This window comes from Oncorhynchus mykiss, chromosome 18 (assembly GCF_057628025.1).
Source record: "Oncorhynchus mykiss isolate SJ-2025 chromosome 18, ASM5762802v1, whole genome shotgun sequence".
Lineage (NCBI taxonomy): Eukaryota > Metazoa > Chordata > Actinopteri > Salmoniformes > Salmonidae > Oncorhynchus > Oncorhynchus mykiss.
This window is the reverse complement of record NC_143039.1, coordinates 3,683,344-3,695,474: the sequence shown is the minus strand read 5'-3', so window position 1 is coordinate 3,695,474 and position 12,131 is coordinate 3,683,344. Positions and strand designations below refer to the sequence as shown.

Here is a 12,131-nt window from a genome sequence, read left to right as displayed (position 1 = left end):
AACGACACAGAGTTACACATGGAGTAAAACAAACATACAGTCAATAATACAGTATAAACAAGTCTATATACGATGTGAGCAAATGAGGTGAGATAAGGGAGGCAAAGGCAAAAAAGGCCATGGTGGCAAAGTAAATACAATATAGCAAGTAAAACACTGGAATGGGAGATTTGCAGTGGGAGAAAGTGCAAAGTAGAAATAAAAATAATGGGGTGCAAAGGAGCAAAATAAATAAATAAATTAAATACAGTAGGGAAAGAGGTAGTTGTTTGGGCTAAATTATAGGTGGGCTATGTACAGGTGCAGTAATCTGTGAGCTGCTCTGACAGTTGGTGCTTAAAGCTAGTGAGGGAGATAAGTGTTTCCAGTTTCAGAGATTTTTGTAGTTCGTTCCAGTCATTGGCAGCAGAGAACTGGAAGGAGAGGCGGCCAAAGAAAGAATTGGTTTTGGGGGTGACTAGAGAGATATACCTGCTGGAGCGTGTGCTACAGGTGGGAGATACAATGGTGACCAGCGAGCTGAGATAAGGGGGGACTTTACCTAGCAGGGTCTTGTAGATGACATGGAGCCAGTGGGTTTGGCGACGAGTATGAAGCGAGGGCCAGCCAACGAGAGCGTGCAGGTCGCAATGGTGGGTAGTATATGGGGCTTTGGTGACAAAACGGATTGAACTGTGATAGACTGCATCCAATTTGTTGAGTAGGGTATTGGAGGCTATTTTGTAAATGACATCGCCAAAGTCGAGGATTGGTAGGATGGTCAGTTTTACAAGGGTATGTTTGGCAGCATGAGTGAAGGATGCTTTGTTGCGAAATAGGAAGCCAATTCTAGATTTTACTTTGGATTGGAGATGTTTGATATGGGTCTGGAAGGAGAGTTTACAGTCTAACCAGACACCTAAGTATTTGTAGTTGTCCACGTATTCTAAGTCAGAGCCGTCCAGAGTAGTGATGTTGGACAGGAGGGCAGGTGCAGGTAGCGATCGGTTGAAGAGCATGCATTTAGTTTTACTTGTATTTAAGAGCAATTGGAGGCCACGGAAGGAGAGTTGTATGGCATTGAAGCTTGCCTGGAGGGTTGTTAACACAGTGTCCAAAGAAGGGCCAGAAGTATACAGAATGGTGTCGTCTGCGTAGAGGTGGATCAGAGACTCACCAGCAGCAAGAGCGACCTCATTGATGTATACAGAGAAGAGAGTCGGTCCAAGAATTGAACCCTGTGGCACCCCCATAGAGACTGCCAGAGGTCCGGACAGCAGACCCTCCGATTTGACACACTGAACTCTATCAGAGAAGTAGTTGGTGAACCAGGCGAGGCAATCATTTGAGAAACCAAGGCTGTCGAGTCTGCCGATGAGGATGTGGTGATTGACAGAGTCGAAAGCCTTGGCCAGATCAATGAATACGGCTGCACAGTAATGTTTCTTATCGATGGCTGTAATAACTGTAGTAACTGTAATAACTGTAATAACTGTAGTAACTGTAGCAACTGTAGTAGCTGTAGTAACTGTAATAACTGTAGTAGCTGTAATAACTGTAATAACTGTAATAACTGTAGTAACTGTAGCAGCTGTAATAACCGTAGTAGCTGTAGCAACTGTAATAACTGTAGTAGCTGTAATAACTGTAGTAACTGTAGCAGCTGTAGCAGCTGTAATAACTGTAACAACTATAATAACTGTAATAACTGTAGTAACTGTAACAACTGTAATATCTGTAGCAGCAGTAATAACTGTAATAACTGTAGTAGCTGTAGCAACTGTAATAACCGTAGTAGCTGTAGCAACTGTAATAACTGTAGCAGCTGTAATAACTGTAGTAGCTGTAATAACTATAATAACTGTAGTAACTGCAGTAGCTGTAGCAGCTGTAATAACTGTAATAACTATAGTAGCTGTAGTAACTGTAATAACTGTAGTAACTGTAGCAACTGTAGTAGCTGTAGTAACTGTAATAACTGTAGTAACTGTAATAACTGTAGTAACTGTAATAACTGTAGTAACTGTAGCAACTGTAGTAGCTGTAGTAACTGTAATAACTGTAGTAGCTGTAATAACTGTAGTAACTGTAGTAGCTGTAGCAGCTGTAATAACTGTAACAACTATAATAACTGTAGTAACTGTAGTAGCTGTAGTAACTGTAATAACTGTAATAACTGTAGCAGCGGTAATAACTGTAATAACTGTAGTAGCTGTAGCAACTGTAATAACCGTAGTAGCTGTAGCAACTGTAACAACTGTAGTAGCTGTAATAATTATAATAACTGTAGTAACTGTAGTAGCTGTAGCAGCTGTAATAACTGTAATAACTATAATAACTGTAGTAGCTGTAGCAACTGTAATAACTGTAGTAGCTGTAATAACTGTAATAACTGTAGTAGCTGTAATAACTGTCATAACTGTAGTAGCTGTAGCAACTGTAATAACTGTAGTAGCTGTAATAGCTGTAGTAGCTGTAATAACTATAATTACTGTAGTAGCTGTAGCAGCTGTAATAACTGTAACAACTATAATAACTGTAGTAACTGTAATAACTGTAATAACTGTAGTAGCGGTAATAACTGTAGTAGCTGTAGTAACTGTAATAACTGTAGTAGCTGTAGCCATCTGACCTCCAGTTGTTTGAGGTTGTCCAGGTCCAGAGAGCTCTCAGAACCAGCTCCCTCCATCATGTTGAGATTATGAAGGCCCTGTTTACCAACTCCTGAGAATACATACACAGTCAGACAGAGGCTTAGGTCACGGGGATAAACAGAGATAAGCGTCATATTATTGTCTGGTTATCACCATGGTTACTCACTGTGCATCATGCGGTAACCGAAGAAGGCAGCAAAGATGATGACAGCCAGCACAGAGACAACAGCCAAGGAGATGACTATGGTCTCTTCACACTGCAACTGGTTGTCTACAGCAGGACATAAACAACCTGTTAGTCTGTCTCTAACCTGGTAGTATTCTGGTGGTCTACAGCAGGACATAAACAACCTGTTAGTCTGTCTCTAACCTGGTAGTATTCTGGTGGTCTACAGCAGGACATAAACAACCTGTTAGTCTGTCTCTAACCTGGTAGTATTCTGGTGGTCTACAGCAGGACATAAACAACCTGTTAGTCTCCGTCTCTAACCTGGTAGTATTCTGGTGGTCTACAGCAGGACATAAACAACCTGTTAGTCTGTCTCTAACCTGGTAGTATTCTGGTGGTCTACAGCAGGACATAAACAACCTGTTAGTCTGTCTCTAACCTGGCAGTATTCTGGTGGTCTACAGCAGGACATAAACAACCTGTTAGTCTCCGTCTCTAACCTGGTAGTATTCTGGTGGTCTACAGCAGGACATAAACAACCTGTTAGTCTCCGTCTCTAACCTGGTAGTATTCTGGTGGTCTACAGCAGGACATAAACAACCTGTTAGTCTGTCTCTAACCTGGTAGTATTCTGGTGGTCTACAGCAGGACATAAACAACCTGTTAGTCTGTCTCTAACCTGGTAGTATTCTGGTGGTCTACAGCAGGACATAAACAACCTGTTAGTCTGTCTCTAACCTGGTAGTATTCTGGTGGTCTACAGCAGGACATAAACAACCTGTTAGTCTGTCTCTAACCTGGTAGTATTCTGGTGGTCTACAGCAGGACATAAACAACCTGTTAGTCTGTCTATAGGTTAGAGGTCATGGGTTAGTCACAAGAATATATTGCGACCCAAATCTGATAACATTAAAAGTGATTCATTTTTACATCAACAAATAACCTTCAATTCATGACATGTTCATCTCTTATCAAAATAAACCAATACATACATTCACTCAATCAAATTTCTCCAAAACCTTTATTTTTCAATAGCTCCAGTCCTCCTGTACCCCCAACAGAGCACAATAATGTGGCCCTGAACAGGCTCCAGTCCTCCTGTACCCCCAGCCCCAACAGAACACATTAATGTGGCCCTGAACAGGCTCCAGTCCTCATGTACCCCCAACAGAACACAATAATGTGGCCCTGAACAGGCTCCAGTCCTCCAACAGAACACAATAATGTGGCCCTGAACAGGCTCCAGTCCTGCTGTACCCCCAACAGAACACATTAATGTGGCCCTGAACAGGCTCCAGTCCTCCTGTACCCCCAGCCCCAACAGAACACATTAATGTGGCCCTGAACAGGCTCCAGTCCTCCTGTACCCCCAGCCCCAACAGAACACATTAATGTGGCCCTGAACAGGCTCCAGTCCTCCTGTACCCCCAACAGAACACATTAATGTGGCCCTGAACAGGCTCCAGTCCTCCTGTACCCCCAGCCCCAACAGAACACATTAATGTGGCCCTGAACAGGCACACCTTGTTCAACTCATGGAGGGCTTGATGATTAGTTGACTCAGGTGTGCATGTCTGGGACTACGTTAATGTGTACTGTTGTGGCGGGTGGTACTGGAGGTCTGGAGCTGAGAACCACCTCTCTACAGCATGACGTTAGTATCAGCCTCAGGGTGAGTGTGTAGAACCACCTCTCTATAGCATCACGTTAGTATCAGCCTCAGGGTGAGTGTTGAACAACCTCTCTACAGCATGACGTCAGTCTCTCAGTATCAGCCTCAGGGTGAGTGTGTTGAACCACCTCTCTACAGCATGATGTCAGTCTCTCAGTATCAGCCTCAGGGTGAGTGTGTTGAACCAGCCCTTAACCAACAGGTGTAGACCTCACAGTGAAATGCTGACTGACCAGCCCTTAACCACCAGGTGTAGACCTCACAGTGAAATGCAGACTGACCAGCCCTTAACCACCAGGTGTAGACCTCACAGTGAAATGCAGACTGACCAGCCCTTAACCACCAGGTGTAGACCTCACAGTGAAATGCTGACTGACCAGCCCTTAACCAACAGGTGTAGACCTCACAGTGAAATGCCGACTGACAAGCCCTTAACCAACAGGTGTAGACCTCACAGTGAAATGCTGACTGACCAGCCCTTAACCAACAGGTGTAGACCTCACAGTGAAATGCTGACTGACCAGCCCTTAACCACCAGGTGTAGATACAGTGGGGCAAAAAGGTATTTAGTCAGCCACCAATTGTGCAAGTTCTCCCACTTAAAAAGATGAGAGAGGCCTGTAATTCATCATAGGTACACTTCAACTATGACAGACAAAATGAGGAAAAAAAATCCAGAATTTATGAATTTATTTGCAAATTATGGTGGAAAATAAGTATTTGGTCACCTACAAACAAGCAAGATTTCTGGCTCTCACAGACCTGTAACTTCTTCTTTAAGAGGCTCCTCTGTCTTCCACTCGTTACCTGTATTAATGGCACCTGTTTGAACTTGTTATCAGTATAAAAGACACCTGTCCACAACCTCAAACAGTCACACTCCAAACTCCACTATGGCCAAGACCAAAGAGCTGTCAAAGGACACCCAAAACAAAATTGTAGACCTGCACCAGGCTGGGAAGACTGAATCTGCAATAGGTAAGCAGCTTGGTTTGAAGAAATCAACTGTGGGAGCAATCATTAGGAAATGGAAGACATACAAGACCACTGATAATCTCCCTCGATCTGGGGCTCCACGCAAGATCTCACCCCGTGGGGTCAAAGTGATCACAAGAACGGTGAGCAAAAATCCCAGAACCACACGGGGGGACCTAGTGAATGACCTGCAGAGAGCTGGGACCAAAGTAACAAAGCCTACCATCAGTTACACACTACGCCGCCAGGAACTCAAATCCTGCAGTGCCAGACGTGTCCCCCTGCTTAAGCCAGTACATGTCCAGGCCCATCTGAAGTTTGCTAGAGAGCATTTGGATGATCCAGAAGAAGATTGGGAGAATGTCATATGGTCAGTTGAAACCAAAATATAACTTTTTGGTAAAAACTCAACTCGTCGTGTTTGGAGGACAAAGAATGCTGAGTTGAATCCAAAGAACACCAAACCTACTGTGAAGCATGGGGTTGGAAACATCATGCTTTGGGGCTGTTTTTCTGCAAAGGGACCAGGACAACTGATCCGTGTAAAAGAAAGAATGAATGGGGCCATGTATCGTGAGATTTTGAGTGAAAACCTCCTTCCATCAGCAAGGGCATTGAAGATGAAACGTGGCTGAGTCAATGTGGAGGCTATATACAGGGGGTACCGGTACAGAGTCAATGTGGAGGCTATATACAGGGGGTACCGGTACAGAGTCAATGTGGAGACTATATACAGGGTGTTACGGTACAGAGTCAATGTGGAGGCTATATACAGGGGGTACCGGTACAGAGTCAATGTGGAGGCTATATACAGGGGGTACCGGTACAGAGTCAATGTGGAGGCTATATACAGGGGGTACCGGTACAGAGTCAATGTGGAGGCTATATACAGGGGGTACCGGTACAGAGTCAATGTGGAGACTATATACAGGGTGTTACGGTACAGAGTCAATGTGGAGGCTATATACAGGGGGTACCAGTACAGAGTCAATGTGGAGGCTATATACAGGGGGTACCGTTACAGAGTCAATGTGGAGGCTATATACAGGGGGTACCAGTACAGAGTCAATGTGGAGGCTATATACAGGGGGTACCAGTACAGAGTCAATGTGGAGGCTATATACAGGGGGTACCAGTACAGAGTCAATGTGGAGACTATATACAGGGGGTACCGGTACAGAGTCAATGTGGAGGCTATATACAGGGGGTACCGGTACAGAGTCAATGTGGAGGCTATATACAGGGGGTACCGGTACAGAGTCAATGTGGAGGCTATATACAGGGGGTACCGGTACAGAGTCAGGGTTAAAGGATATGTCAGTTACATACTGGCTGGGCTGTAGTGGGACTGGGCAGGGGAGAACGGTTAGGGTCAGAGGTTAGGGTTAGGTTAACTTACATAGCGGCTGGGCTGTAGTGGGACTAGGCAGAGGAAAGTCCTCAGTGAAGTTGACGTTACACATGTCAGTACTACAGCAGCAGAAGTGATACGTCCCATTCTGGATCTGAGGAGGCAGGTTGGTTACCACGCAACGGTCGTCCCGACACTCCTGCTGGTCGCCAAGGTGAGTCCAACAACCTAGAGGTGACAGGAGGGAGGGGAGATGAAGTGATGGGGAGAAAGAGAGGCAGTATTTCTGTGCTTCAGTGGACCTTGCTGATCCAGCAGGCAGATGTCCCGGGGAGAGAATTCATACACAGTACCAGTCAACAGTCTGGACACACCTACTCAATACAGGGGTTTTCTTTAATTTGACTATTTTCTACATTGTAGACTAGTACTGAAGACATCAGAAATATTAAATAACACATATGGAATCATGTGTGTGTGGTGCTGGATTAGGGTTAGTTGTGGACTGTGTGTGGTGCTGGATTAGGGTTAGTTGTGGACTGTGTGTGGTGCTGGGTTAGTTGTGGACTGTGTGTGGTGCTGGGTTATGGCTAGTTGTAGACTGTGTGTGGTGCTGGGTTAGGGTTAGTTGTAGACTGTGTGTGGTGCTGGGTTAGGGTTAGTTGTAGACTGTGTGTGTGGTGCTGGGTTAGTTGTACACTGTGATGATGGGTTAGTTGTAGACTGTGTGTGGTGCTGGGTTAGGGTTAGTTGTAGACTGTGTGTGGTGCTGGGTTAGTTGTAGACTGTGTGTGGTGCTGGGTTAGTTGTAGACTGTGTGTGGTGCTGGGTTAGGGTTAGTTGCAGACTGTGTGTGGTGCTGGGTTAGGGCTAGTTGTAGACTGTGTGTGTGGTGCTGGGTTAGTTGTACACTGTGTGTGGTGCTGGGTTAGTTGTACACTGTGTGTGGTGCTGGGTTAGGGTTAGTTGTAGACTGTGTGTAGTGCTGGGTTAGGATTAGTTGTAGACTGTGTGTGATGCTGGGTTAGTTGTAGACTGTGTGTGGTGCTGGGTTAGTTGTAGACTGTGTGTGTGGTGCTGGGTTAGGGTTAGTTGTAGACTGTGTTTGGTGCTGGGTTAGGGTTAGTTGTAGACTGTGTGTGATGATGGGTTAGTTGTAGACTGTGTGGTGCCGGGTTAGGGTTAGTTGTAGACTGTGTGGTGCTGGGTTAGTTGTAGACTGTGTGTGGTGCTGGGTTAGTTGTAGACTGTGTGTGGTGCTAGGTTAGTTGTAGACTGTGTTTGGTGCTGGGTTAGGGTTAGTTGTAGACTGTGATGATGTGTTAGTTGTAGACTGTGTGGTGCTGGGTTAGGGTTAGTTGTAGACTGTGTGTGGTGCTGGGTTAGTTGTAGACTGTGTGTGGTGCAGGGTTAGTTGTAGACTGTGTGTGGTGCTGGGTTAGTTGTAGACTGTGTGTGGTGCTGGGTAAGGGCTAGTTGTAGACTGTGTGTGTGGTGCTGGGTTAGGGTTAGTTGTAGACTGTGTGTGTGGTGCTGGGTTATGGTTAGTTGTAGACTGTGTTTGGTGCTGGGTTAGGGTTAGTTGTAGACTGTGTGTAGTGCTGGGTTAGGATTAGTTGTAGACTGTGTGTGGTGCTGGGTTAGTTGTAGACTGTGTGTGGTGCTGGGTTAGGGTTAGTTGTAGACTGTGTGTAGTGCTGGGTTAGTTGTAGACTGTGTGTGGTGCTGGGTTAGTTGTAGACTGTGTGGTGCTAGGTTAGTTGTAGACTGTGTGTGGTGCTGGGTTAGGGTTAGTTGTAGACTATGTGTGGTGCTGGGTTAGTTGTAGACTGTGTGTGGTGCTAGGTTAGTTGTAGACTGTGTGTGGTGCTGGGTTAGTTGTAGACTGTGTGTGGTGCTGGGTTAGTTGTAGACTGTGTGTGGTGCTGGGTTAGTTGTAGACTGTGTGTGGTGCTGGGTTAGTTGTAGACTGTGTGTGGTGCTGGGTTAGTTGTAGACTGTGTGTGGTGCTGGGTTAGTTGTAGACTGTGTGTGGTGCTAGGTTAGTTGTAGACTGTGTGTGGTGCTGGGTTAGGGTTAGTTGTAGACTGTGTGGTGCTGGGTTAGTTGTAGACTGTGTGTGGTGCTGGGTTAGTTGTAGACTGTGTGTGTGGTGCTGGGTTATGGTTAGTTGTAGACTGTGTTTGGTGCTGGGTTAGGGTTGCTTGTAGAATGTGTGTGATGATGGGTTAGTTGTAGACTGTGTGGTGCCGGGTTAGGGTTAGTTGTAGACTGTGTGGTGCTGGGTTAGTTGTAGACTGTGTGTGGTGCTGGGTTAGTTGTAGACTGTGTGTGGTGCTAGGTTAGTTGTAGACTGTGTTTGGTGCTGGGTTAGGGTTAGTTGTAGACTGTGATGATGTGTTAGTTGTAGACTGTGTGTGTGGTGCTGGGTTATGGTTAGTTGTAGACTGTGTTTGGTGCTGGGTTAGGGTTAGTTGTAGACTGTGTGTAGTGCTGGGTTAGGATTAGTTGTAGACTGTGTGTGGTGCTGGGTTAGGGTTAGTTGTAGACTGTGTGTAGTGCTGGGTTAGTTGTAGACTGTGTGGTGCTAGGTTAGTTGTAGACTGTGTGTGGTGCTGGGTTAGGGTTAGTTGTAGACTGTGTGGTGCTGGGTTAGTTGTAGACTGTGTGTGGTGCTGGGTTAGTTGTAGACTGTGTGTGGTGCTGGGAAAGTTGTAGACTGTGTGTGGTGCTGGGTTAGTTGTAGACTGTGTGTGGTGCTGGGTTAGTTGTAGACTGTGTGTGGTGCTAGGTTAGTTGTAGACTGTGTGTGGTGCTGGGTTAGGGTTAGTTGTAGACTGTGTGGTGCTGGGTTAGTTGTAGACTGTGTGTGGTGCTGGGTTAGTTGTAGACTGTGTGTGTGGTGCTGGGTTATGGTTAGTTGTAGACTGTGTTTGGTGCTGGGTTAGGGTTAGTTGTAGAATGTGTGTGATGATGGGTTAGTTGTAGACTGTGTGGTGCCGGGTTAGGGTTAGTTGTAGACTGTGTGGTGCTGGGTTAGTTGTAGACTGTGTGTGGTGCTGGGTTAGTTGTAGACTGTGTGTGGTGCTAGGTTAGTTGTAGACTGTGTTTGGTGCTGGGTTAGGGTTAGTTGTAGACTGTGATGATGTGTTAGTTGTAGAATGTGTGGTGCTGGGTTAGGGTTAGTTGTAGACTGTGTGTGGTGCTGGGTTAGTTGTAGACTGTGTGTGGTGCTGGGTTAATTGTAGACTGTGTGTGGTGCTGGGTTAGGGCTAGTTGTAGACTGTGTGTGTGGTGCTGGGTTAGGGTTAGTTGTAGACTGTGTGTGTGGTGCTGGGTTATGGTTAGTTGTAGACTGTATTTGGTGCTGGGTTAGGGTTAGTTGTAGACTGTGTGTAGTGCTGGGTTAGGATTAGTTGTAGACTGTGTGTGGTGCTGGGTTAGTTGTAGACTGTGTGTGGTGCTGGGTTTGGGTTAGTTGTAGACTGTGTGTAGTGCTGGGTTAGTTGTAGACTGTGTGTGGTGCTGGGTTAGTTGTAGACTGTGTGGTGCTAGGTTAGTTGTAGACTGTGTGTGGTGCTGGGTTAGGGTTAGTTGTAGACTGTGTGTGGTGCTGGGTTAGTTGTAGACTGTGTGTGGTGCTAGGTTAGTTGTAGACTGTGTGTGGTGCTGGGTTAGGGTTAGTTGTAGACTGTGTGGTGCTGGGTTAGTTGTAGACTGTGTGGTGCTGGGTTAGTTGTAGACGGTGTGTGGTGCTAGGTTAGTTGTAGACTGTGTGTGGTGCTGGGTTAGGGTTAGTTGTAGACTGTGTGGTGCTAGGTTAGTTGTAGACTGTGTGTGGTGCTGGGTTAGTTGTAGACTGTGTGTGGTGCTGGGTTAGTTGTAGACTGTGTGTGGTGCTGGGTTAGTTGTAGACTGTGTGCGGTGCTGGGTTAGTTGTAGACTGTGTGTGGTGCTGGGTTAGTTGTAGACTGTGTGTGGTGCTGGGTTAGTTGTAGACTGTGTGGGGTGCTAGGTTAGTTGTAGACTGTGTGTGTGGTCCTGGGTTAGTTGTAGACTGTGTGTGGTGCTGGGTTAGTTGTAGACTGTGTGTGGTGCTGGGTTAGTTGTAGACTGTGTGTGGTGCTGGGTTAGTTGTAGACTGTGTGTGGTGCTGGGTTAGTTGTAGACTGTGTGTGGTGCTGGGTTAGTTGTAGACTGTGTGGTGCTGGGTTAGTTGTAGACTCTGTGTGGTGCTGGGTTAGTTGTAGACTGTGTGTGGTGCTGGGTTAGGGTATGTTGTAGACTGTGTGGTGCTGGGTTAGTTGTAGACTGTATGTGATGCTAGGTTAGCTGTGGTGCTAGGTTAGTTGCAGACTTTGTGTGGTGCTGGGTTAGGGTTAGTTGTAGACTGTGTGTGTGGTACTGGGTTAGATGTAGACTGTGTGTGTGGTACTGGGTTAGTTGTAGACTGTGTGTGAGGTGCTGGGTTAGTTGTAGACTGTGTGTGGTGCTGGGTTAGTTGTAGACTGTGTGTGGTGCTGGGTTAGTTGTAGACTGTGTGTGGTGCTGGGTTAGTTGTAGACTGTGTGTGGTGCTGGGTTAGTTGTAGACTGTGTGCGGTGCTGGGTTAGTTGTAGACTGTGTGTGGTGCTGGGTTAGTTGTAGACTGTGTGTGGTGCTGGGTTAGTTGTAGACTGTGTGGGGTGCTAGGTTAGTTGTAGACTGTGTGTGTGGTCCTGGGTTAGTTGTAGACTGTGTGTGGTGCTGGGTTAGTTGTAGACTGTGTGTGGTGCTGGGTTAGTTGTAGACTGTGTGTGGTGCTGGGTTAGTTGTAGACTGTGTGTGGTGCTGGGTTAGTTGTAGACTGTGTGTGGTGCTGGGTTAGTTGTAGACTGTGTGGTGCTGGGTTAGTTGTAGACTCTGTGTGGTGCTGGGTTAGTTGTAGACTGTGTGTGGTGCTGGGTTAGGGTATGTTGTAGACTGTGTGGTGCTGGGTTAGTTGTAGACTGTATGTGATGCTAGGTTAGCTGTGGTGCTAGGTTAGTTGCAGACTTTGTGTGGTGCTGGGTTAGGGTTAGTTGTAGACTGTGTGTGTGGTACTGGGTTAGATGTAGACTGTGTGTGTGGTACTGGGTTAGTTGTAGACTGTGTGTGAGGTGCTGGGTTAGTTGTAGACTGTGTGTGGTGCTGGGTTAGTTGTAGACTGTGTGTGGTGCTGGGTAAGTTGTAGACTGTATGTGGTGCTAGGTTAGTTGTGGTGCTGGGTTAGTTGTAGACTGTGTGTGGTGCTGGGTTAGTTGTAGACTGTGTGGTGCTGGGTTAGGGTTAGTTGTAGACTGTGTGTGGTGC

General features: G+C 46.3%; 1 protein-coding gene across 1 annotated transcript in view; it reads right to left on the bottom strand.

Annotated features, from left to right (window-relative positions):
* LOC110512086 (bone morphogenetic protein receptor type-2-like) overlaps window positions 1–12,131 on the bottom strand; it is a 59,949-nt gene that overhangs the window by 25,407 nt on the left and 22,411 nt on the right. Inside the window, exons 3-5 of the mRNA XM_090206954.1 lie at window positions 6,849–7,028; window positions 2,800–2,904; window positions 2,612–2,703 (exon numbers count right to left, since the gene is read on the bottom strand). Coding sequence (XP_090063080.1) covers window positions 2,612–2,703; window positions 2,800–2,904; window positions 6,849–7,028 — 377 coding nt within the window. The remainder of the gene's footprint in view (window positions 1–2,611; window positions 2,704–2,799; window positions 2,905–6,848; window positions 7,029–12,131) is intronic.